General features: G+C 40.6%; 1 protein-coding gene across 6 annotated transcripts in view; it reads right to left on the bottom strand.

Annotated features, from left to right (window-relative positions):
- Positions 1-23,189, bottom strand: part of BTRC (beta-transducin repeat containing E3 ubiquitin protein ligase) — a 116,816-nt gene that overhangs the window by 54,383 nt on the left and 39,244 nt on the right. For 4 of the 6 annotated variants that reach the window (XM_040606005.1, XM_040606009.1, XM_040606006.1 and 1 more), the window contains 2 exons: positions 14,094-14,171; positions 1,548-1,637 (listed from right to left, as the gene is read on the bottom strand). In XM_040606005.1, the coding sequence (XP_040461939.1) occupies positions 1,548-1,637; positions 14,094-14,171 (168 nt within the window). The remainder of the gene's footprint in view (positions 1-1,547; positions 1,638-14,093; positions 14,172-23,189) is intronic. The other 2 variants (XM_040606007.1, XM_040606011.1) reach the window with 2 other exon arrangements.

Below are 23,189 nucleotides of genomic sequence, written 5' to 3'. Positions count from 1 at the left end.
ACCACAAACCCACTGAAAACATAATTTTAGGAGACCTTACCATTTAAGGCATAGGATGTTAAAAGGTATGTCATTTAAAAGAGGCATCACTTAAATTAGCCGTAGTTCTTGCACATCCTTGCTCCTTAGTAAGACGATCAGGTCAAACAAGATGCTAAAAAGCAGATGGGGTTGAATGGGTTTATTCTAGTTAGCTTGCTGTGAGCTGCTTCATGGCATCGGAATAATGCTGTACGACGATATCATTAAGTCAGACCTGCTCTGGTGCCTTCCCTAAAGAGCTTCACCTACTTTGTTTCATAAAGCACCTTAGGAAGCAGTGCGCAATAACCAGTCATCTAAGTTAAGAATGGAGGTGTTGCTATTAAATACTAGCACTTTGTACCAAGATTAGTAGCTTCTCTCAGAAGTGCTTCTCCAGCGGAAAGTAACCTGGCACGTCAAGCACAGTTTATGACCACTAAGCCACTTGCAAGCACCATGACAAAACTTTTATGATGGCCAATTCCCTGACAGGAATCAAAAGTAATGGGACATGCAAATTTCACCAGCAAAATCCCAGCAAAGATTTAGCTGGAAAATTATCTTAAAAGTCAATACAAAAGTGGCCCCCGAAGGGACAAGGCACCTTTAACAACCATTCAAAGTATGAAAACAAACAGAACAAACACCCACCAAAAAAAAAACAACTTCAAGATAGATCAAGGAATAAATAACTGAAAGAGAAAACAGGCTTTTGAGTGGTCAGGTTTGTGGTGAGAGAAGAGCAACAAAATGCCAGCTGGTTTCAGTAACAGATGGCTGCACACACTGATCTGTCCTGCATGCCCATTCTGAACTTCCTTTCAGTGGAAATACGAAGCTTACACAAGGCTAAACGCATCCTTCACACAGCCTTTCTATACATACTGCATCACGGTTCAAATGTTTTCATTCACAAACAGCCCTGCATGTATATTGTTTTACTCCGGTTAGGTTGAATTTTAAGAAACGAAGGTGGCTAATGGCACCTCATCTTTTCCAATCATATTTACTACAATTCTCCAGGAATGACTTTTCTCTGATGGGCGAATATATCCATTTTCTTACCATTCTGACTGCAGGATCTCCCTCCTCCTCTTCCCTTAAATTCAAAGTATTTTAATGAAAGGTGTTTCTTTTTGCACCTCCCCTCTGGTAGCTAGGAAAGGGAACCATGACACAAAGAGCTCTCATGCAGTATTTTAGCATGTATCTGGACATTTATCATTTGAAGTTGGCACAGCTAATTACATGGCAGGCTGAGGTCATCCCACTGGAAAAGCCTATTACTTGTGTAGCAGAATGAACCCTTCAATCCTAGATAGCTCAGGACTCAAGTAATCATTTCAAACAGAGAAAAACAGCAAGTCTGAAATCTCTACACTGAAGACAGAAAAGTCTACCCAAAATACTTGCTGATTAATTTATTTTTTTCCTAACTGTAATTTTTAACAAGAACTTTTCTTTGATTAACAAAGAACAATCTGCTAAAAAACCCTCAAAACCAAAGCCATTCTCTTACTTACTTTGGCCACACAATTTTCAGTCTTCATAGCAGTGCTTCCTAGACATACTGTTTCCTGGTTTAAGCACAGTCTGGCACAGCTGTTGTAGGTCTGCAGAAAGATTAAAATGGTTATGAATAGAAGAACACAATTTTCTTTCAGGCACCACATTTTTGGCACAGGAACCCACGACAACTCTTCTACATTTCCTTTTTCCTAAGGTGTAAACGTTTCAAACCAAAATAAACTATTTTACAGCAAAAGCCTATGTTCAGGGTATGCACATCCTCTGAGAAGAGATGTACAATTTTATAGTTCTGAGATACAAATTAAAAGAAAGATTTTTTCTCTTATTTTCCATTGAAAAAGGAAAAAATACCTGATCTCAGTTGTTCAGTCTTTCACAAAACGCTGTATACCTGAACAACTACAGCGAGGCAATTTCTACACACTAGTTATCATAGCATAAGTCAAACGTTAATAAGCGTCCCCTGTCTTTATCAGGTAAAAATACATGGGGACAGTATGAAGTTTACACTCAGAAAGAAACAAAGGCAGACCACATCTCACTTATTGTATTTTGGAACATTTTTGAAAGCTTTTTCTTTTAAAGTAAAATGCCTTTTTTTTCTTTAACTCATACACTGCCCTGCCCAGGGGACCCTCAGCTGGGGCTGCACACTTTGGAGTCTTTGCAGAACCCATTACTCAGTCTCTCACTTTTTGAAGGGCAGCATATGAACTGTACTTACAAAGTGTGCTTAAAGTGACACTTTGGTTGATTTGACTATTTAAACTAAGATGCCTGAAGAACTCATGAGTTTCTAACGGAGGATCCACACACACACTTTCAATGCCTTTTTAATTACTACTTGATTAAGCTCACATTTGCTAGTAGTAGTTGTATAGTAGCACCTAAGAACTCCAATATTGGATTAACACCCCAGCACCTGTCACCGTTTACAGAAAGCTGCTCCCAAGCAAAAGTGGCAGCCCAACAGTAAGCACAAACTTGGTTTTTCTAAGAGTAGTAAATGGACCACCGAGAAGATGGTGCTACCTCAAATAGTTGTATGGGGAAAACCCAAGAAGCATGTTGAAAGAGAATGAAATTAAACTTGCTACAAAGACATTTCCAAGAGCACTAAGTAAAACATACTAACATTCAAGATATTTTTAAGATTGCCTCAAGGGGAGGACGCAGAAAGATTTGCAACGAACTGCCTGTCAGTTCTCTTTGTAATATTTGCTGGCAATCTCCGAAGATTCTTTCAGAGCTTGCTACGGATTTCTATTTGTTTGGTTTGAAATTAATTCAACCCAAAACCTGCCATAGGTTACAAAACCTGCAGGCAACGCTGGCATGCTAAGGGCTCTTAAACCTCTCCCTCTGCTCCAAAGCTATGTCATCAGAGCCAGATTCCCTCAGCACCAATAAATGATCTCCCTTTTTGCCCTCTTGCCATAGGCCTGACTCTGCACAAGATATATATAGTCAGTAGCAATGCACAAACCAGCAGAGGAACATACTGCAAAGGACATCAGAGGCAAGAATGCAAAGAGATTAAAAGGGGGTTTTGCTGAGCAATAGGAAATACATCCACAAATCCAGTGTTCCTAACAGTCTCCAGCTCAGGAGTAAGACAGTAAGCACCAACTGTTGGGAACTCTTTACTGCCCACCACACCAAATCAATATACTGGCTCAGCTGTATCTGTACTGGTCCAGCATAGTACAGAACCTCTTGGGGAAATTCAGGAAATCACAGTCCTTTCCACCTTACTTCTTTACACACCTCCTTTAAAGTTCACCGTGAAATAGAAACAAAGTGAAGCACAGAAGCCCTATCTTCATCGCTTTAGTAGTTCGTGTTTTATTTCTCAGTGAGCTCTAACCAGTGACAGACAGGAATGCAGAATATTCTGGCTCCAGCAGATCTCCTTACAGGTCATAATGTTGATATCTGCTGTGACTAGCAGCCAGCTAGCAATTTCTGACTCTGCATCCAGAAGGACAAACTGAAAAATTCAAACACATGAATCCTTTCAAAGCGTTGTGCAAATGAACAGAGTGCATCTTTCAGCAGGGGAGGTCCAGATTCAAACTGGGATTAGGCCACAAGCAAACAGAAGTCTGATGGACTCAATTTAGTCTCCTGCAAATATTTGCCAACATCATAAAACCATCATTCTGGTATGCACAGAACTTTCTCCTCAGAAAAAGATCAGAATGACATAAAATACTATAAATTGTGGCTTAGTGGCAGCCCAACTGGTGGACAGAAAGCTGACACCATCTGCTTTGCACTGACATTCAGACAATACCATGCAACCTTCAATTTATAAGCATCGTGTTAGTTAAATTCAAGCAGATTCCAAAGGTGAAAAAACATGAAGAGTTGATAAGATTCTTTATTCAGTATTTGTATAATCTAACCCATTTATCATAAACATGTGATTTCTTTCATTTGCATTTCCTAAAATTCCACTAGCAGTATTTCTGCACAACTGTAAATTTTATGAGGAGCTCTTGAAGAAAGCCACTACTAACTCCACTTTGCAGATGAAAAGCTCAGCCACAAAAACATTTACTGAAAGTAACAAGGAAGCCTGTGGCTCCATGAACTGAACTCATATCTAGTTAGCCTTTCTCCTCCCAAGACAGGTGTGCACACACCTGGGTAGCAAGCCAGCGCTTTAAAAGCTGGGCTTACAACAGGCTTTCCTCTCACATTTACAAATGGGAAAGAGCAGGCAATCAAAACACAAATGTGAAATACTAAATGCTACATCTAAAACCCCTACAACTTTCTGAGAAGGAAGGAAGCTCACTAAGCAACTGTTCAAAAGTTGTGCGCATGTCAGAATGTATATACAAAAAAATTATTCCAATGTATTGCTTAATTTTTATTACTTTCATCCACACATTACATATAAGCATGAACAGCATCAACTGAACTTCCAACAGAACTTGTTCATCTAATCCCATGATACTAGGGACTAGTGACACTTGATGGAACTAGTATATAAATAAATTTAAAGCAGGTAAAATGAAACACTTCTTCACACAGCAGGCAGTGAAATTCTGGAGCTTGCTGTCCCAGGACACTGCGGAGAGAAACAACATCACCAAGTGCAAAAAGGGATTACACAAACCCATGGACAGCATGTCCACAGAGTACTCAGCAGAGGTATCCACCAGACAGCCCTAGTGTAAAAACAGGAGATGATGCAGAAGGAGGAAACCAAGCACAGAGAGAGGCCAGACCCAGTCGCTCTCATTCAACAGCATCTTCCACTGACAGTGCTGGGGTCGACACTGGATGAGCAGGCGCTGGGTCTGACTGACCTGGGCATTCCCGCACTATCAGTACCTGTCTGCCCTTTGAAAACGTGCCAATTCAAATTCCTCCTTCCCAAACCTTTCAGCCACAGGAAGGAGAGAAGAACATGCTTTTACTGTGAGTATCAACATCTACACAGTAATTTTATTACTTAAAGATCTGCATAAGAGCCAGATTACCAAACAACCATTTAGTCCTTCAGCAGCAATTTGTTTCTCAATAGTATTAGTTACACATACTCTCAAAAGGAGTACGTATAACTGATTCAAATAAGGATGCAGATTTGAGAATAAAATGTATAGTGATCTTCAGTTCAACATCCATTACTACATTTGCAATGTTACAAACTTCTTATTTTCATATTCTTACAGAAGAACACATCATAAGCCTTGTGGGATGAATAAAAAGGGTAAAGAAAATTCATGTGCATGTTCTACAGTACCTTTTTAAAAGGTTTAAAGCAAAAATGCAGAAGACAGACTTTTTCTCCCTAGAAGTTTAAGGGGAAAAAAACGGTTAATGTCACTCTTCTTAATAGGTCTTAATGGAAACGTATTTATAATGTTGCAAAGAAGCTGCATCTGGCTCATGAAATCAAGTCAGAAGAAGCTGGGAGAATATATTGTGAAGGTAGTACTGTATGGTTGCCTTCTCATGTTTCTCTGTGGGCAGCAGTTACTGGCTACTATGAGACACGAGTTACCTACCGCTGGACATGGATATTTGATTTCATCTGATATTGTCATATTTGTGTTCGTACAGTAACAGTTACTAGTGAACAGACCTAACTGAAAGCAGAATTAATGTCGTATCAAGTAATAATAATGCAGAGCCCTACATTTTAGGTGAAACATTCAATGGCGTCCCATGTTACACTGCAATATCAAGAGTATGTCCTTTCATTTGCTCCAGTGCCTATGGGAACACTGACTAACCTGGAAGAAAACCAAGAAAATGAAAACCAGAACCAAGCACCAGAAAAGCAAATTTCTCAAGCTCACCTTTAAAGCTCAACCCCTTTACAAATCTCATCTGATCTGCACCAAAACTGTTCAAGTTTCTCCTCACCTTTCATCAAAACAAAAGGCTTCTTCACCAAGGAAAAGCAGTCTGAAATGGTAGCCTGGTTCAATGCCACAAGCAGATAGCTTTACGTTGGAGTGCTTTAATATGTTTTTATATGGCATGTAAAGCATGCAAACATAAGCCAGTTTGTTGGAAACTACCCTCTTTGTGGAAGCTGGCTGTAATTCTGAACAAGTTTTCAATTTTCGCACTGCTGCTAGGGTAAAACATTTTAAAGAGTTTAATTTTTACGGTGGCTTCAATGACACGAGATTATCTAACAAAGTAATGGTTAATCAATAGAGGGTTTAGTTGTCAGGTGAAACATATAACACACTAAAAGGGATTGATTGCAAGGCTCCTCCTTATTTACTGGGAGGTATATATTTAAAATGACACAAACTTGTTACCAAGCTGCATTCCTTTAACCTTGCAAAAGCCGTTTGAGAACAGTGTTAAGCAGCCCTATAGCAAAACAAGCTCTAATGAAAAAAAAAAAAAAAACCACCAGAAACCTACAAATATATGGGAACACCAAATCATGTCAGAATCAGGGGAACCACAAAGCTGTATTCACTCTCAGCCAAAGGCTTAAAATGCCACAGAGACGCTAGACTATGGTTCACTAAAGATAGAGCTGTATCTGATCTCATTCCGTAAGTGTCTTTGGTTATGTTTTTAAAGGAAGTATGATCCTGCTTTTTGATACAAACACATAAGCATTTCTGCTCTTGTCTGCACAGCTCTGGACAAACACTGAACACCAACCTGAAGCCTCAAACCCCAGGCAGAAGGGTGTGAGTGTGAGTCTGTGCACAGCTTTCATACCAACTGAAATCTATTTCTTTGGCCATTTATTCCAAGAATCCCCAGTCTCTGCACAAAACTCCACTTCACAATAGAAGCTGCAACCCAGGAGTTCAATAAGATTTCCCCCCCAATAGTTAATAATTACATGATTTATCAGAGAAAGATAACCCTAATAAAAACGCAGCAAAAAGACAAAACCCATACCCTCCCTTCAAGTCATTTTCAGCGAAAAGATTATTAAACTGTTCTTTTTGAACAAGGGCTTTTGTAGCTAAGCACAAATTGCCAAATGGTTAGAAAAAAAAAGTTATTAGACTCAGAAGAATTCAGCAGAAGTGGGAAGTTATATAAACAAATCACTCCAGCAGATTTGGAAAGATCGCTTTCATCTTACTTAGAGTCTTACGAGACTTGCGTTAATTACCCTTCAAAGGTCTTTCACATGGACTATTTAAAATAAATGCAATTTATTTATTTATTTCAAATGAGGTGCTTCTTCCGAAAGAATTAAGTAATCTCAACAAATTTAAAAACGTTTTTATAAACAGGTAATTAAAAAGAAGACTAGAATTAAGTCAAGCTGTAAGACATTACCCAGGATTCGCCACGATTATTTTCCTAAGACAAAATTTTTGCTACCCCTAGCCCAGCACTGGGAAAGGTAGTCTCCATGGAAAGCTGTAAGACAAAATAAAGACTAGCCAAACAAAAAACTAGATCATTTACAGGATTTTCCCTAAAGCACAGTTTGTCATATTGCAATTACACCTTGCCGACTGTGAAAGCCAGAGTCCTTAATATTGCCACTAGAGGGAAGACGTGTCTCAACACATGGCAATGGTAGTTGGGGAGTGGGTTTTCTTGAGCAATTACCATAACAAAGCTCCCTTGGCTGTGTGTACCTTCTAATTACTCAGTACAATTAAAATGACTTACCTAAAACAAACAGGGGGAAAAAAAGGGCCTCTAAAACAAAAAACCTCAAGACAATACAAACAAAAAGCCTTACTCCAATCTGCCTGTTATCTGAAATTACATTAAAGCTGAAGATCTTTTTTCCTCATCCATCAATGCACAGGGGAGAAAACAAAAAAAACAAAACAAAACAATGGGGAAAAAAAGAGTATGCCACAATGCCTAAACACCATGGGGTTCAGCAATGTAAAAGCATTAAAACAAACAAAAACAAAGAGCAAGAAGAACTAGATCTCTTGTTAAAGAAAAGAAGAAAAAAAAAAGGAAAAGGAAATGTCGTGGTATTTAGCCATCTGGTAGCTGCTTGAAAACAAATTGTCCTCAAAAGAGCAGAAATACAGTATGTCTTCTCTCAGTTCACTGGCTTATGAATCAGGCGACTTTTTTTTTTCTTCTTTTTTCCTCTTTTTTTAATACAACATGTCAATGTTAGACTTCTGTGCTGTTGCTGCTGCTTTCACTTCCCTCTTGTCCCACTGTGCAAACATAACCATGGTCATCCCAATCAGATCTGGTTATTCCAACTTGGATGCATTATTTGCAGTCTTTCAGGATACATCTTGTTGGACCCATTGTTCAAAATCCCTCAGGATTTTTTTTTTTTTTTCCCTGACAGCTACTTGCTGATTTTTAAACCCTTAAATCTTTCATTTTATAAGGCACGTCATTAAGGGAAGATGGCAGCCAAGTGATTTTTCTTTCCATTGACAATTTGTGACATTTTTCCAGCAGCGCGCAAGGTGTTGAAAACCTGGCAGCTGTTACCTCCCGGGATGAAGATCCTTTTTTATCCTCCCTTGACAGTTTAACTCAATGGGTCAGCACCTTTAAAGACTGCAAAGTACCACTGAAGTGGATGGAGGCTTGAATTACTGCTCCCTCCCTAATCAATGTAAACCCTCACTGCAGGTGAAACTCTTCATCTATAGAGGTGCACGGGGGAGGAAAATGTAATGCCCTGAGCCAGATGGTTTTCATCTTGTTTTTTAAAGAAGAAAGGAACAAGCTAACAAGGGGACAGCTACTTTTGTTAGCTTCTTGGCCTCTCTCATGGCTTTGGATCCCCAGGGTTCCAGCCACACAAGAGAAAGAATACAGAAAAACATAAACACTTAAAGAAATATAACTAGGGGGCTGGCAACATGCTGCTTTCAAAGAGTTGAGAGCCCTGTTCAGCGCTTTATTTATCACTGCCCACGTTCTTCGGATGGTAAGTGGACATGGACACAAAGGGCAGGGGGAGCAGACAACACTTGCAATTTACTCAATTACAGAGGAATGCAGCAATGCGGCGGGGTGACAGATTCCTATTAGCACTAATGCTGAAAGAGCCCAGTGGCCTTTCCGCCACAAGGCAGCATTCCCATTGTAACTTCGGCTTCAGCACAACACGCCTTGGCTACCTTTTTAACATGCATTAAGTGTCACAGAGGAATGGAAAATATTTTTTGTGGTTGCCTGAGAATAAATAAAACAGCATTAAACAGAAATAATCATCTTAAAAGACTAAGGATATACTTCTAGAAATTTCAGGCTTTTCAATCAGCAACTTCTTACTAGCAAGCGTTAATAGCATGAAAGGTAAGGTAACCAGGATAACTTTATACACCAGGTACGTCCTGGGTACGTCCTGCCTCAGCCAGCTCTCCAACAGAAGGCAAATTTGAACTGCAGCATCTTCCCCGGAGGGAGGGAGGGAGCTGAAGGATCCTCACTCCCAGCCCACTGTGTAATCTTGCTCACTAGCTAAAAAGAGGGCTTCAACTCTGTACAGCAGAGATACTTCTGGAGAAGAAAAATATGCCTGGAAAGGAGCCCTAAGCTGAGGGATGAGGCTACCAGCTGGAAGTAAACAGTTGAAAGTTGCTACCTTTTGTCTTTCCTTAGCTCTACCTTCTTTAGTTGCTTTCTGCTTCTTAGCGCTTGCTTGAGTATCGGCCTTAAACTCTTAAGATCAGACTGTGCCTATTTTAACTCTGAAATAGCTCTGAGAGCATGTTTTAGGTGCTACACGTAATTTCACAAAATGATCTCAAATTTGTAAGAGTGAATTGAGATAATATTCTGTGCCAAAACAGTAAGAGGAAAAATTCTTGAAAATGCTAAGGGGCCTGTTTGAATGGGGTAACAGACAGGGATTTTTCTCCCCCCGGACTTCCATCTGGAAGCTTTGAGAAAGACAGCAGAGTCCAACGTGAGGTTTGCAGGAGGTACAGTGTGGCAGCCTTGCTGCTGCCAGCATTTCCCCACAAGGCACCTTCACCCACAGACAAACCACAGCAGCAAAAAGCACTTTCATTATTGCTGCACCAAAGAGAAGAGAGGGAGGGTTTTGAACAACCTGCATTGTGCCCATCTTCTTTAAAAAACCAGCGGGGTAATCAAGTTCAGGGCAGCCCTGGACAGCTGCCCTGTGACCTATTCATGTTGACCCCCACTATTCATCACTTTCCTTAGGACTATGAGGGCAAGCTCCCAGGGAGTGACCACCACAATAGACAGATACGAGCCAACAATAATACGGTTCCTGCAAAAAAACCAGATGGCACTGCAATAAATTTACAAATCTGCATTCATGGCTCTGTTAAAAACACCCAGGAGCTAAAAGGCTGGAGGGGCCCCCAGAGAGCTTCCCCTTTCCAGTTTCTAAAGGCCAGCTCTCTCCCCAAGACTATTGAGCTCATGTTCTTCATAAATGAAGAATGGAGACATAGCCCTTAAAATAACAAATGTCTGACCTAATCAATCTAGTGTTTGGGTCTAACGCTAAATGATAGGCACTGAAAACTAATTATGCTTTTTGGCAAGGAAGTTGAATTAAAATGGAAACACACAGGTTAAAAAGGCACTGAAGCATTTGCGAGTCCCTTTGAAAGGGCGGCACACACACACAGACACACACACACAGGGCTTGAAACAGGAACCTGATTCAATAACTCATGCATTTATTTTTAAAATGAATCAGATTAGTCCCATGTGTGACCTGCCGGTCCATCTGTATGAGCTGGACTTAATGGGCACTCTTCTCACGCTTACTTCAGTTTGAAGTATGAGAGAGATAAATTTAGTTTAATTTTCAACAGATCAAGCTATCCATTTTCCAAATGGACCATCTGGATCAGCCTATTAAAATTAATTTATAACTTTGCAGTGTGAAAATTCGTTTGTTAGCTTAAATAAAGTTGCCAAAAACTTTTGCCACTTGTCATTGTTTTTTTCTGAAGTCTGTTTTCATACTACAATTTTCAGTTTACCCCTTCAAAATTTAATTTTGTCAGATCAAGCACTCAACAAGAATGCCTGCATCCTTCGAAGCTATGATAGCTTAGATCTTTTCACTGTTCCAACTAATAGTGTCAAGTTCATTGCCTTTTTGTCTTTCCTTTCCCAGTGCTAATCTCATCTCTGACTTGCTGAGATGCTGACATATCCCTTCTGCCTTGCTGCCCCTCATGCACCTAAGAGTGGCCGTGCCTCTCACTTCCAGCACGCCAAGGACACAGCTCCACTTGTTAGGACTTTGGAAGACACCCTTCCCCAAAACCCATTTTAATCAATAGAAGAATGATATTTCTCCTATTAAGAGGTCCCTAGCACTGAGCAATGGGTGTCATCAGCCCCTGCTTACAACTTCAGATGTTTAAGTAATCATTACGCCTCCTTACTGTCTTCCACTTTCTGGTATGTCTGCTCCACATACCCACCTGAGAAAATATGTATGGCTAAGGCTGCATATCAGCACTGCACACAAGGCAAGAAAAGGTAATGCACCTTTACTTAAACTTGTTAGCAACTAAACATGTCAAGACATCATATTTCCCCTGGTCTGATACATCTCATTAATTTTCTTAAACTAATCAAAAAGTACTAAATATGTGGACACCTTCACTGGAAAAACCATTTAAGTAAACAGACTTCTCCCCTACCACATACACACATTCAATTCCTCTATGCACGTAGGTCATTGTTCCCCAATAATGACATTTTAACACTGATGTCTTCAGGGAGGGACAGAAAATACAAAACTGTCCACTCAGTACTTATCAAATTGCATCTTTCCACTAAGGCAGAAAGCACTTTTTGTGTATTATTGCTTTGACAGCATTTGCAGGTCAGATCTTTTTGGTTTTACAATGTATAGATGTAAGACAGGATAGCCATTGTGCATACCTCCTGTAGGAGACGCCAATCTTTCAAGCAAGTATCACTCTATTCATTGAGTGTATAAGCACATGACTGCAAATGTGTCTGATTTCTGCAACTAGAGTTGGAAATACCCCCACTGCTTCTTGCCCATCACTAATAGTGAACAGGAGCAAACTGAGGTTCCAAAACGCTTAGACAGCTTTATTTATGCCTATGTAAAGAACCAAAATACCTTTATAATAGGCACTAAATCACAGTCAACCACCTCCTATGATCTAGACAAGAGCACTTGCTTTAAGACTAAGACTACATCTTGAACTTATCCAGAAACATTGTTCTCAATGCAAAAGGCCCCAAAATAGCAATCAGAAGACGCAAGGATTTTGTCCTGCACCTGTCACTGTAAGGACTGAACACAAAGATGGACTCTGATACAAAATCTCAACAATATCCTGAAACACGGCTAACCATCTTCAACATAAACAATGTCCGTGTTCCAATATGAAATGTTTGGTCAAGACAAGTGGGTTTTTACATGTATTCTTGATATACAGTCATTTTGGTTGTGATGAATTGTGGGCCTGTGGGAAAGACAGCTTTTCCCTGGCCACAGTTTAGAAACTGTAGCTTCTTCATCTGTACAACACTGCTTGTTTCACAATCATGAGGAAGGACTCAGTGCAATGAGGAGGCACATAAAACAGGTAACTCCTGTTCATTTTGACTTAGTATCTCCTACTATGAACGTTTTCTTGGAGAAAAGACTTACACCTTTTCTTCTTGAACTTGAAGGCTTGCCATCAATAACTCTTAAGATGAAGAAAAAAGTTTTCTGGTGTGCTGGGGACCTTGCTGGCTATCCTGAAGATACATGGTACACACCTCATAGCTTTGCCCTCTTCCTCTAGCTCTTCTTGTTGGTTGCTGAATGACAGAAACATTTAAAGTTTGATGTAACATATTTAACCAATTCTACAAGGCAATCTTCCTCAGCAATATCTGGGACCTCACTCATTATCCTAGCATATTGCTTCTTGTCTGAAAGACTTACATGGACTACCCCTGTTAGATGGACCTGGTCTTAGACATATGTAGCCCTTCACATGACACCTACTTCCACAAAATCAAACACGTCTAACATAATACCGTATTAAAAAAAAACCACCAAAACAACAAAAACCAAACACACAGAACACCCCCGCTGCCCCAGCACCCCTAAAATAACAACTCTGAGCACCCAAACCCAAAACGTCCCAAAGACATTTCTTCCTTTACTATGGTTCTGACCAACAATTTCTCTGGGAAATAAGGCAATGGGGCAGTGTAGTATCACCCTATTCCTTTGCCTGAGATGCAGAAGGAAGTGTGCCAATTCTTTAGCTGTTGCAACGTGTGGCCTGGGGTATTCATCAAGGTTTTGATGAAAGTTCATCAAAAGTCACATTCATCAAGGTTTTACTCTAATACACCAAGCAGCAACCTTGGGCAGCTGAGGTCAATATGTATTTTTGCTTCTGCTGCCTGAAGGTTGCAGTGGGGAGAAAGAGCAAGGTGAAAAAGGATCTGAAGTTACTAAATCCAACTTAAATCCCCCAGAAATCACTAGCCAGACTCCCTTTGTTAAGCATGGGGATTTAAAAAAGTGATTCTTTTAAACTGTTACAAAATTTGCCTTACTGTATATAAAAGGCAAAGAGATTATGTTTTATCAGACCACCCTTTCTCCTTTCTACCCATTAGTATTTTGTAAGAGTGTAGAAGAAACAAGAACAGGTCATTTTTCAGGTTATTAACCTGGACATCACCTCCAAGAAAATTTACCTTCAAGGGCAATAAAAAGCTTAATTGTTGTAGAACACTCTGAGACTTGATCTGCAGCAAGGCAAAATATACTACAAACAAGACAAGAACAATTACAGAAGGAAAGGCTGAAGAGGTCTTGTTGAACACCAGCTGGAGAAAGGTAAAACTAGAGAAAGGTAAAACTAGAGAGTCACAGCTGACTGCAATAAACAGAAGTCTAGATTTCTTTAGAAAGAGTCCTTAAACTCTCCTGAAAGCCACATCTCTGTGTCTGATTTTCACAGGTACAATTTGACTTGTTCAGACTTCAAAGGAGAAAAGAAAGGATTTCCACGAGCACAAAGCAGACTTCAGCTTCCAGAATCATTTAAGGATTCAAATAGCTAGAAAGTTTTATTGCATTTTTAAAGAGACTGATCACATACCTGTCTAAGTGAATTCTTCTCTGGAATGATCTTCCTAGGGGGCTCATCATTATTACAGTCTTCTCTCTCAGAGGAATTCTGTGAAAGAAAGTAAGCTTTAATTCAGTTCTTATCCCTAACGTTACTCTACAAGGAGAAAAGAATCAAAATATTTGTACTACACAGGCTGTAGTATTTCACACATACATATACTGGAGGCTAACTTGTACTTTTAAGCCAAACAGCTTGTTATGGCAGAGAAAGAATTTCTCCTCCTCAACACAACAATGCACCACTGTGCAGGTATCTATTGAAGAAGCCTGTGCTTTTGGGGATTTATTCTGAAACTACCAATAATGGTCACTTTGAAATGCTGAAATGGTGGCTGGATCAGCATGGCAACACCAGTGCTCCTGAACACCCCAGAATAACTATTTAAAACAGTGAAACCTGTTGAAAATAAAGAGTTGTTAATGGGTATAACTGTTGTTCTCTGCATCCCCATGCTTTTAGTCTGTCTAACAACTATTAATTGCACTAAGGCTGCCTGGCTGCCAAAAATCATTGAGAAATTATGATAGAACTAAAGTCTGGTGAAAGAGGTTGTCAGGAGATCCTTAAATAACAACTGTGGAAGTAGTGTATGGTATTATGGCTATGCTTTTCACTTCTGCCCTCTGACTCTACATACACGTACAATTTCTAGAAAGACTGATGTTCCAAAACTTAAGCTGCCACCTCCAAGAAGAGAGCATCGGTAAGATAAGAGAAGGTGGACAAGAAGAAATATGAGGGCTTTTCAAGCATGACTAAGAAAGACCACCAGAAGACTTTTGTCCTGTTAACCTCATGATTAAAACCAATTATTACTTGCTTTAAAGACCTGCTACAGTAATCTCAAGACACGCACAGTCTGTAAGCAAACATTTGGTTAAAAACTGCTGGGCATGTGGGGAGAATCCTGTCCTCTCCGCCAAAGTCAGCTACTCTGGAAGACAGCATTCCTTTGTACTAGTTCAGCCACTGTGTTGACAGTAATGACAGCCAGCTTTGGGGGAATCCCACACACACATCTAAAATCAGTTTGATCACCACAGTATTCATAGCCTGAGGCCACATTCCCACGCATTCAGTAGTGAGCAACTAAACAGGTTTTAAAGAGATACAGAAAAATTGCTTAGGGAGGGCTCTGCCAGGAAAAGGGGTGGTTTTCCAGTTCCTTACAGACGAGCTCAGGAGTGTGTATATTAAAGGCAGAAGTTTGCATTCTGTACCTCTCCCGCCTCGTCCAGCAAATAACCTGTCCTTTGCTGAACACTGCTCTGCCTGGCTTCTCACAGAGCCAGCTTCCAGCCCAACACCTCAGGAGACAGAAGTGGCATCTGTTGGCAGAGGAGGAGCTGGGCCCTACAAACAGCCAGCGTGGCACAGCAAGGCTAGCAGAAAGCAAACAGGCTGTGGGAAGCCATCAGAAGAGTAGCGTGCTCGCGTGCCTACTGCAGTGCTGCGTGATCAGGCACCATCTAGGCAGCTCAGGTTTGCTGGTCTGGTGAAGGGGAAGAAAAGGTACTGCCAGGACGTAGGGCAGAGTTAGAAGCTGTTCGCTGAGAAACAGCGCACAACAGGCAGGGGGGAACTAAACAACAAAATATCCCACTTGGGATATCATAAACTCGTCAGGAGGACTCTGCGTAAATCAAGGCTTGCAGACCAACCAGTGATTTTGGATTTTTGGTTTTTTAAACAAGGTATAGAACTTGCAAAGAACTATGACATCTGGGATGCCGTAACCAGGGTTTTGTAACGGAAATCAATCCTAAACAGGCCTGATAAATTGCTGTAAGAAGCCAGCTTTTAAAAGTTTTCACATGAGGTCTCAGCCAGGACCAAGTTATTACATTAAATCCAGCTTAGAAAGGACTGTGATCGTAAACACGTACAAGCTAGAATCACCTATCTCCAAAAAGAAAGGTCAGACATTAAAGCTGCTCTTTTCTGCTCATGAAATACAGTTTAGTAAGTAGTTAATTCAAGTAAGGATTTAATTTCTGTGCTTTGGAGACAAAGATCAAGTGCAAGAAATGTAATAATCTGAGGTGAGTTACTATACTCTTCCAGGAAATGCATTTGGGGGGGGGGGGGGGGGGGGGGCTGGGTGGTGAGGAGGTTGTTTACTGTTTCTGGATGCTTTTTCAGCATCCACCCCCTTCTCTACAATAAGTGCCAAAACAATTTCCCCTTCCAAATAATCTTTCCACACCAGTGAAATCTTGCATTCTTCTCACTTTTCAAAGCCATTAAGGATCCCCCCCTCAAAACACATCCCCAAAAGCAGGAAAATCAGTGCTGCTGGTGAACTGTCAGCCCTTATTTTGAAATTTCTAGTTACTGCAAAGCATCAAGTTATCTACTTTTTCTTTAAGCTGAGCATCTAATTTTAAGAGCAAGCAGAGGACCATTTTGCATTCATTATCTTTATAGGTGGCAAGGCTAAGAGGTTGGCTGAACAAAGACCAGACAAAGACTGCCAAGTGCATATGGTGGTTCACAGCTTGGCGTCTCACCATTCTACAGCACCAACACAGCAGCTCCGATAGCAGACTATTAAAGAGGAGCGCTGCTCATGCACTTTTGTCGGCAAGTAAGTTACGCTTGGTGAAGACAGAATGACTGGAAAGCATTACACTTAAGAAAAAGCACAGATGTTTATAACTCCCGCTCATTTCTCAGGAATAGGAAACCTATCAATCCAGGTGCAGGTACAAGACCCTGTGTATTTCAGGACTAACTGTAGCTGCATGGAAGTGAATTTCACTTGATAGGGCAACACTTAGCCACGGCCATGGGAAGAGCATAATGTAATCGACTGAAACGGTACATCTATATATTTCTCCTTGCTGAACAAGGTGGGAGGAGGGATAAACATGTGCGAGGTCAGAATAAGGTTTGCTTCAGCAGGACTTCAGTCATGCTCTCCGCCACAAGAGAGGCAGACAAAGGGAGGAACCGCTCTGAGCACCCTCTCGTGGTTACTGAAACACACGTCTTGGGCACAGACCTGGAAAGAAGCATTTGGTATCCAGACGGTAAGTTGGGTGTACTCACTGGGAATATTAAAAGATCTGCAGCGACTGTACTTGATGTGTAGTAGAGGAACGAAGGAATTCGTTAGGGTGAAAGAAGCGAAGAAAACCAGTGCATACAGAAAGCTGAAAAGCCATACAAACTCCCTTCCATCGGGGAACATTTTTAAATCCTATAAATCTTCCTTCATAGACTAAAGCCAGACTAGCCAAAAGTGTTTGCGCAGGGGTCTCTCCTACTGAACAAGTACAAGCAAAATAAGAGGAGAAGCGCTGAAGTCTCCAAAGCACAATTTGATCAATGTTGGTGAGAGAAATACTCCCCCGCCCCGGCCTTTCCACAGACAGGTAAAATACATTTTTTTATTCGCCCAAGGTCACACAATGACAGTGGAAGTGTTGGGAAGAGAAGCCTGGAAACCCAAGCTCACAGTTCTTGTAACCTTCATGATTTCTCTCTAGCAGGGGGTTCCTGTAAAGGGGCTCTGCCCTCCATAGCCCACTCCTCCTAAAATGGCTACTGTCTGTAATGAAATCCTTTCAAATCTGATTTGCATGTAAAACTTCAGCCTGTAATTAAGAGAATATAACTCCATGGCAGGATGTCTTAAAGACCACTATGAAATTATTACTACTTAACTCTCCCCATGAAGCCTACTCCACCACTAAACACAACATGCTACAAAGCAGATGAAATCCCCAGACTGAAGCGTTTGACAGGCGATGACATGCAGTATTTTGTGTACACAGCCCAGCAAAACACTGCTGGGAATGAGAGATAATACACAGAGAAATACACTCCCAGGGACTACCAATTGGGCAGAGCTACCTTTAGTACCGCCTTGCTCATCGTGGTGGAAATCAGAGCCCTGCCAACTGGGGGACGCTTTCTTCGGTGCTGTTCTGCCCTGCACTAATTATAAAAGAGTACAGGCACAGCCTTTTTCCAAGTGTGGAGAGGTGGGGGTGGGGGAGAAGCGTGTGTCTATGTGAAGAGCACAAGTATTTTTTATGCTTTCAAATTCTTAATCCTGTTTGGAGCTGTCAGTGGGGGTTAATGGAAGCCTTGGATAGGAGAATTCCAATCTGGTTGGCAGATGGATAGGTTGGTTATAGCTGCATAACTATGTCTTGCCTGCAGGCACAATTCAGAACACTGTTAAAGCAATATAAAGTCTCTGTCAAGCTGAACCATTTGGATCAGTAGCAAGGAGAAATAATAATAAAAAAAGGAGTTCATTTCTGGGCCTTGCACATTTATGCTAGTATGCAGAAACTGATTAATTGTCATCATGTGCTGGTCTGCTATACCTCAGATTTCTACTTCTGGAGTAGATTTTGCATGCTAATATAATCATTCTCCCTCTTGAGACATTAGCAAATAATCAAATGAAAAACAGGATCATAATTTACTGAGATTCGGGCAATTCTCTATGCAAATTTGACTTGTTATTGCTGCTGCCTCGTTAATCTGAATGCCTTTGACAAACTCCTTTGATTTATGAACTCATGACAACTCCAATGTGTATATATTTTGCTAGATTGACATTATCATTAAGAGTGGGTGGACTGAGCTCACATGAATGGCTGATTTTATTCGCTGGTGTCTGCTGCTCAACAGCTGAGCATCTCCTTCTCACAAAGCCCCTGAGCGCCAGGCTCTTCCCATCTACCCATCCATTCATCATCTCGATGTTAATTGGCCCAGGCTTTAAGCAAATTTTCAACACGATTTAAAGGCACGATGACACTGATTACTGACCCTCTGCCATACGGTGCCTATTGATTAACCTGACAGAGATGATGAGCTTGAGGGAGGCTAGGTGTGTGTGGACCTCAGGGGGGGTAAAAAAATAATATATTGTTTATGCAGGCAAAACACTTGTCACTATCCCAAAGGCCAGAATTTGTGCTGCACTGGCCCTTAAAACACACTATTCCTTTAAACACCTGCATCCAATACAGAAAATGCTTGCTTGCTGTGGAAAAATGATTACAAATTTGGTGTCATGTGCAGTCTGTATTTTAATCGAGTTCCCTGATAAATAGACCCCCTCAAGCCAATCAAGTCTTGCTCTAGCCATTGCATGCGTATACATCCGTTTGAACACAAGCCTGGGCAGGGTGTGTTTTTAGTGGTATCAGCAGATCCAACCACACGTAGGAAATCTACTTGGGTATTTCAGGTCTCTAAGCAAATAATACAGTGGGAACACAGTGTCCAAACAGTTACAGTAGAGTAAATGTTTCAAGGGCAAACTGGATGCCAGATGTAGCTGTCTCAGTATTTCTGTTGCCACATTAAAATAGATGCTTTAGCACATTATTTCAGTGCATTTCCCCTTTCCCAGTGCAAACTGTTGATACGACCTGACCCTCAAGCTTCTAGGTGTACTCAGTGAATGCAGCATTTTATCAGAGCTTGAAAATAACTGACATCCTCTTTCTTGTTTCTTGAAGTGTCCCTGTGCTGCGCTTGGTCCTCCTCACCAAGGGCAGAGGGGTACTGCCTCAACCAAGAGGGAGCCGCTGAATAAAGTAGGTACATCAGCATTCTGCCTGCAGACTGGTGCTATATGAAAAAGAAGCAGAAGGCCTGTTTAACCCCTGCCCAGCCCCAGGTTAAGTCTGTCAGTCAATGCACACTGTTCATCATTCCCAATTCAAGCCAGCAGCCTGCGCAGCAATCAGAACACCTCCCTGGTTTAGAGAGGGGGATTTAGGAGGGAGGAGGTATTGCCCTAAAATGCTACAAAGTTAGTTGTCTTCTAGTTTGCATCAATTTCTTGCAGAAAACCGGACAAGGAATCATTGCGTAAAGGTATGGAGAAATTAGCTGCAATTCTCTAATGTCCATGTCAGCCAGAATGGACTGAAAAGGGGAGGGGGGTGGAGGAAGAAGGAAAAAAAAAAAAAAAAAAAGAGAGAGAGATATGTGTGGAAATAAGTGCCAGTCTAAGACTAGAGGCACATATAAGCCTTACGTTCCCTTTCCAATAACCTTTGTAAGTGATAGATGAGTCCAAGCCCATTGTTACCGTTAAGGGACTGTCAGCATCCTGATTTTATAAATGCTGTCTGTCAGTTTATAAATATCTCAGCCATTTCAAACAGTGCTAGGATGAATCCTGGCATAGCCAATGTCAGCAGTATTACCGTTTAAAATAAAAAATGGGTCTAACACCAAGTAAAAACATTTAAGGATAGTGTCTCCTTTTTCTCCTATTTTGAGGCCTGAAACATTCAAATTCATGCTTATTTGGCCAGTCACTACAACATATAAAAGCTGTCCTTAACATCAGTAATGTTCTTTAAGAAAAACAAGTATGAAAGCTGCAAGTTTGAAGTCAATTCTCTGCCTGTTTGGTAGATAAAACAAAAATGACAGCTGTAACACACAGGGAGATCCACAGCAATGAAAATGCAGAGATAAGTATCAGACCCCATTCCTGGTTGGCATTTGCTGCTCTGAACATTCACCAAGATTAGATCCTTTTAGAGAACACCATAAATTGCAATGTGTAGGCACAAGGGGGTGACTTCAGCCCAGAATGAAGGCACAGACAAGATTCCCAGCTCTTACAAGTTTGAAGTTAAATGGTACTTTTGTAAGGGGTTTATGGCTAAGCATCAGAATGACGGACAGACAGGGGAAAGAAACTGCAGCCTGTCTTCCAATGACTGATACTGGAAAAGGAAAGGGAATAAACTAAACTGGTCTTCCAGTTCAGTGCCTGCTTTGCAGACCGGTATGCACATATGCATCATGTTTACATAACTATTATTTTGGTAGCTGCACAGAATCCTGGCTTTTTTTCCTCTGTTTATAAATTCCCCATGATAGAGACCTCTCTATCCCCACCCTGAACGTTTGTGATGTGACTAAAGAAATGAAGTTCAAGTTCATGCCTGAGCAGCTCATATACCTAGTGTAACCTAAATTCTTAAAACTGAAGCTCTGACAAGCAGTGAAAATGGAGAAGTACAGCACCGCCCCTCCGACCAGACACACACATGCATGTTCACACAAGTCCTAGTTTGGTCTGCATCTATGTTAATGCATGATCACGATAACAAAAGCTTCAACCTTTTTTGCAGCTGAAAACCAGGACAAAATTCTGGTTTTTACACCTGTAGAATGGATCCTCTGTATTTTTCCTTATTTTTCATTCAAAGCGATCATTAGAAAAATACACACTTTTCAAAGCAATGCAACTTGATAATGCAACTTCACGACATCGAGAAGAGTTATCAAGTTATTTAACTTATTAAAGGGTAATTTAAGGGTGTGGGGAGTCTCAACATTACTAGAACAGTAAATTCAATTTAATCTTAAAATACCAAAAGCCAGCACAAATATCAAAGATCTGATGAACAGTCACATTTTGAAAAGCATGAGTCTAGTTTTAGTTAAAAAATAAACAGAAATCCAGATCCTGGGAACAAGCCATTTAGGGAGATTTTTAAAAGCTAGCTTCACTTCATACACATTTCTTAAATGAGAGTGGGAGAGAGATGGGGGGGGCGGGGGGAGGGGAGGGAAAGAGAGAGAATATGGCTAATGAGAGCAGTCTTTCCACGTTCCCTGGGAAGCAGGCCTGCTTAACATTTCTGTTCTGTGAATTTAAGAGAGTCAGCAGTGGTAAATTTGTTTTTAATATTCAAGCTTTCAAGCCTTGCAAGCTAGCTGGCCAATGGCCCTTTCTATTCCAGTGTTTGTTGGTGCCTTATTTACACAAGCATTACATCCGGAGAGCCTTTGAATATAATTTCACGTGGATTAAGGGAAGAACATTTGCTTCTGCTAATCAGGACATCTGGTTATTTTTGTAACTCACAGACATCTGCATTAGGCAGTTCGACTTCCCCATTCCTCATAATAAGGTTAGAGCTTAAGAAGCCTCAAGGACCTCTAGCTGAATTTTATTATTTGCATTTTTTCACAGCCAGGTCTGTTTCAGAATTTCTTTTCCTAAATAGCACAAATTGATCAGCACCTTCACAGGTATACATATGCTTTTATAGCTAGCACTTTCTATGCATGATTTTACGGCGTACATCTTGTACTTCAAGATTTTATAGTAGTTCAAAGCTATCTACATCTTTTTAAGGAACAGAAAGCACATATTCCCCAAAAGCATGGATGAAAACACCCAATTAACCTTATAATACACATAATATGAGCATACTTCCAAATATCCAACCAGGCCATTTATATAAGACTGGTGTCAGGACTCTTTCTGAATCTCCTTATCGCTGTGCTTTGGTTTGTCTCTTACTAGTGACCGATCCTGCATATATGCTCACCTTTCTGTTCTTCAGGACAACTTTAATGATTTCTCCAACCTTTTAAATTCATGCTCAAATTCTTTTTTAACCAGTTTCAGCTGAGCTAAATTTCTCTGCCAGACTGCAGAACTGTAAAATTGTAGAATACTTCAGGAAGAGGGATTTCACATGCAACAGAAGTCTTTTAGAGAGAAACAGAATCAATCAAGGCTTGGCTCTCAATTCTTTGTTGCTTCCATTTTGCTACATTCCTTCCACAAAAATGCATTTTCAACACTCATCCCAGAGTGTTAAAGTACTAAAGTTTGAAACTATTCACTAATTCACATTTTGCAGGATTCTTCCCTCCCCCACCCACGAATCTTTGCTTTTATCAGAGCTGTTATATGCTTGAATAAGATGTTTTTATTTTTTCCCCAGGGGGACGGAGGGAAGCACAAAGTCAGCTTTTACAGGCTCTGAACATAAGCTAACATCCAAAAAAGATGTCAAAAACGTATTTCTAGCACTAACAAAGAATTAGCAAGAGCCAACGGATCCAGGGAGTTTTTAAAAACTTTTTATTTATTAAAATTCTCTAGATACAGATTAACTTTCTTTGTATAATATTTATTACAGCTTCATCTGCATAGGAGCTGTAAGTGCTCTGAGAAATGGGTTGTAAAATTGGCTAGTTTTGCTACAGATTTCATGTCCTTGAAGCATTTTCTAACTTTTTGTAACTACTTTCCTCAAAGGACCAATG

The sequence above is a fragment of the Falco naumanni genome, chromosome 9 (assembly GCF_017639655.2).
Source record: "Falco naumanni isolate bFalNau1 chromosome 9, bFalNau1.pat, whole genome shotgun sequence".
Classification (NCBI taxonomy): Eukaryota; Metazoa; Chordata; class Aves; order Falconiformes; family Falconidae; genus Falco; species Falco naumanni.
Note: the sequence above shows the minus strand (reverse complement) of the source record. Positions and strands in the feature narration are given on the sequence as shown.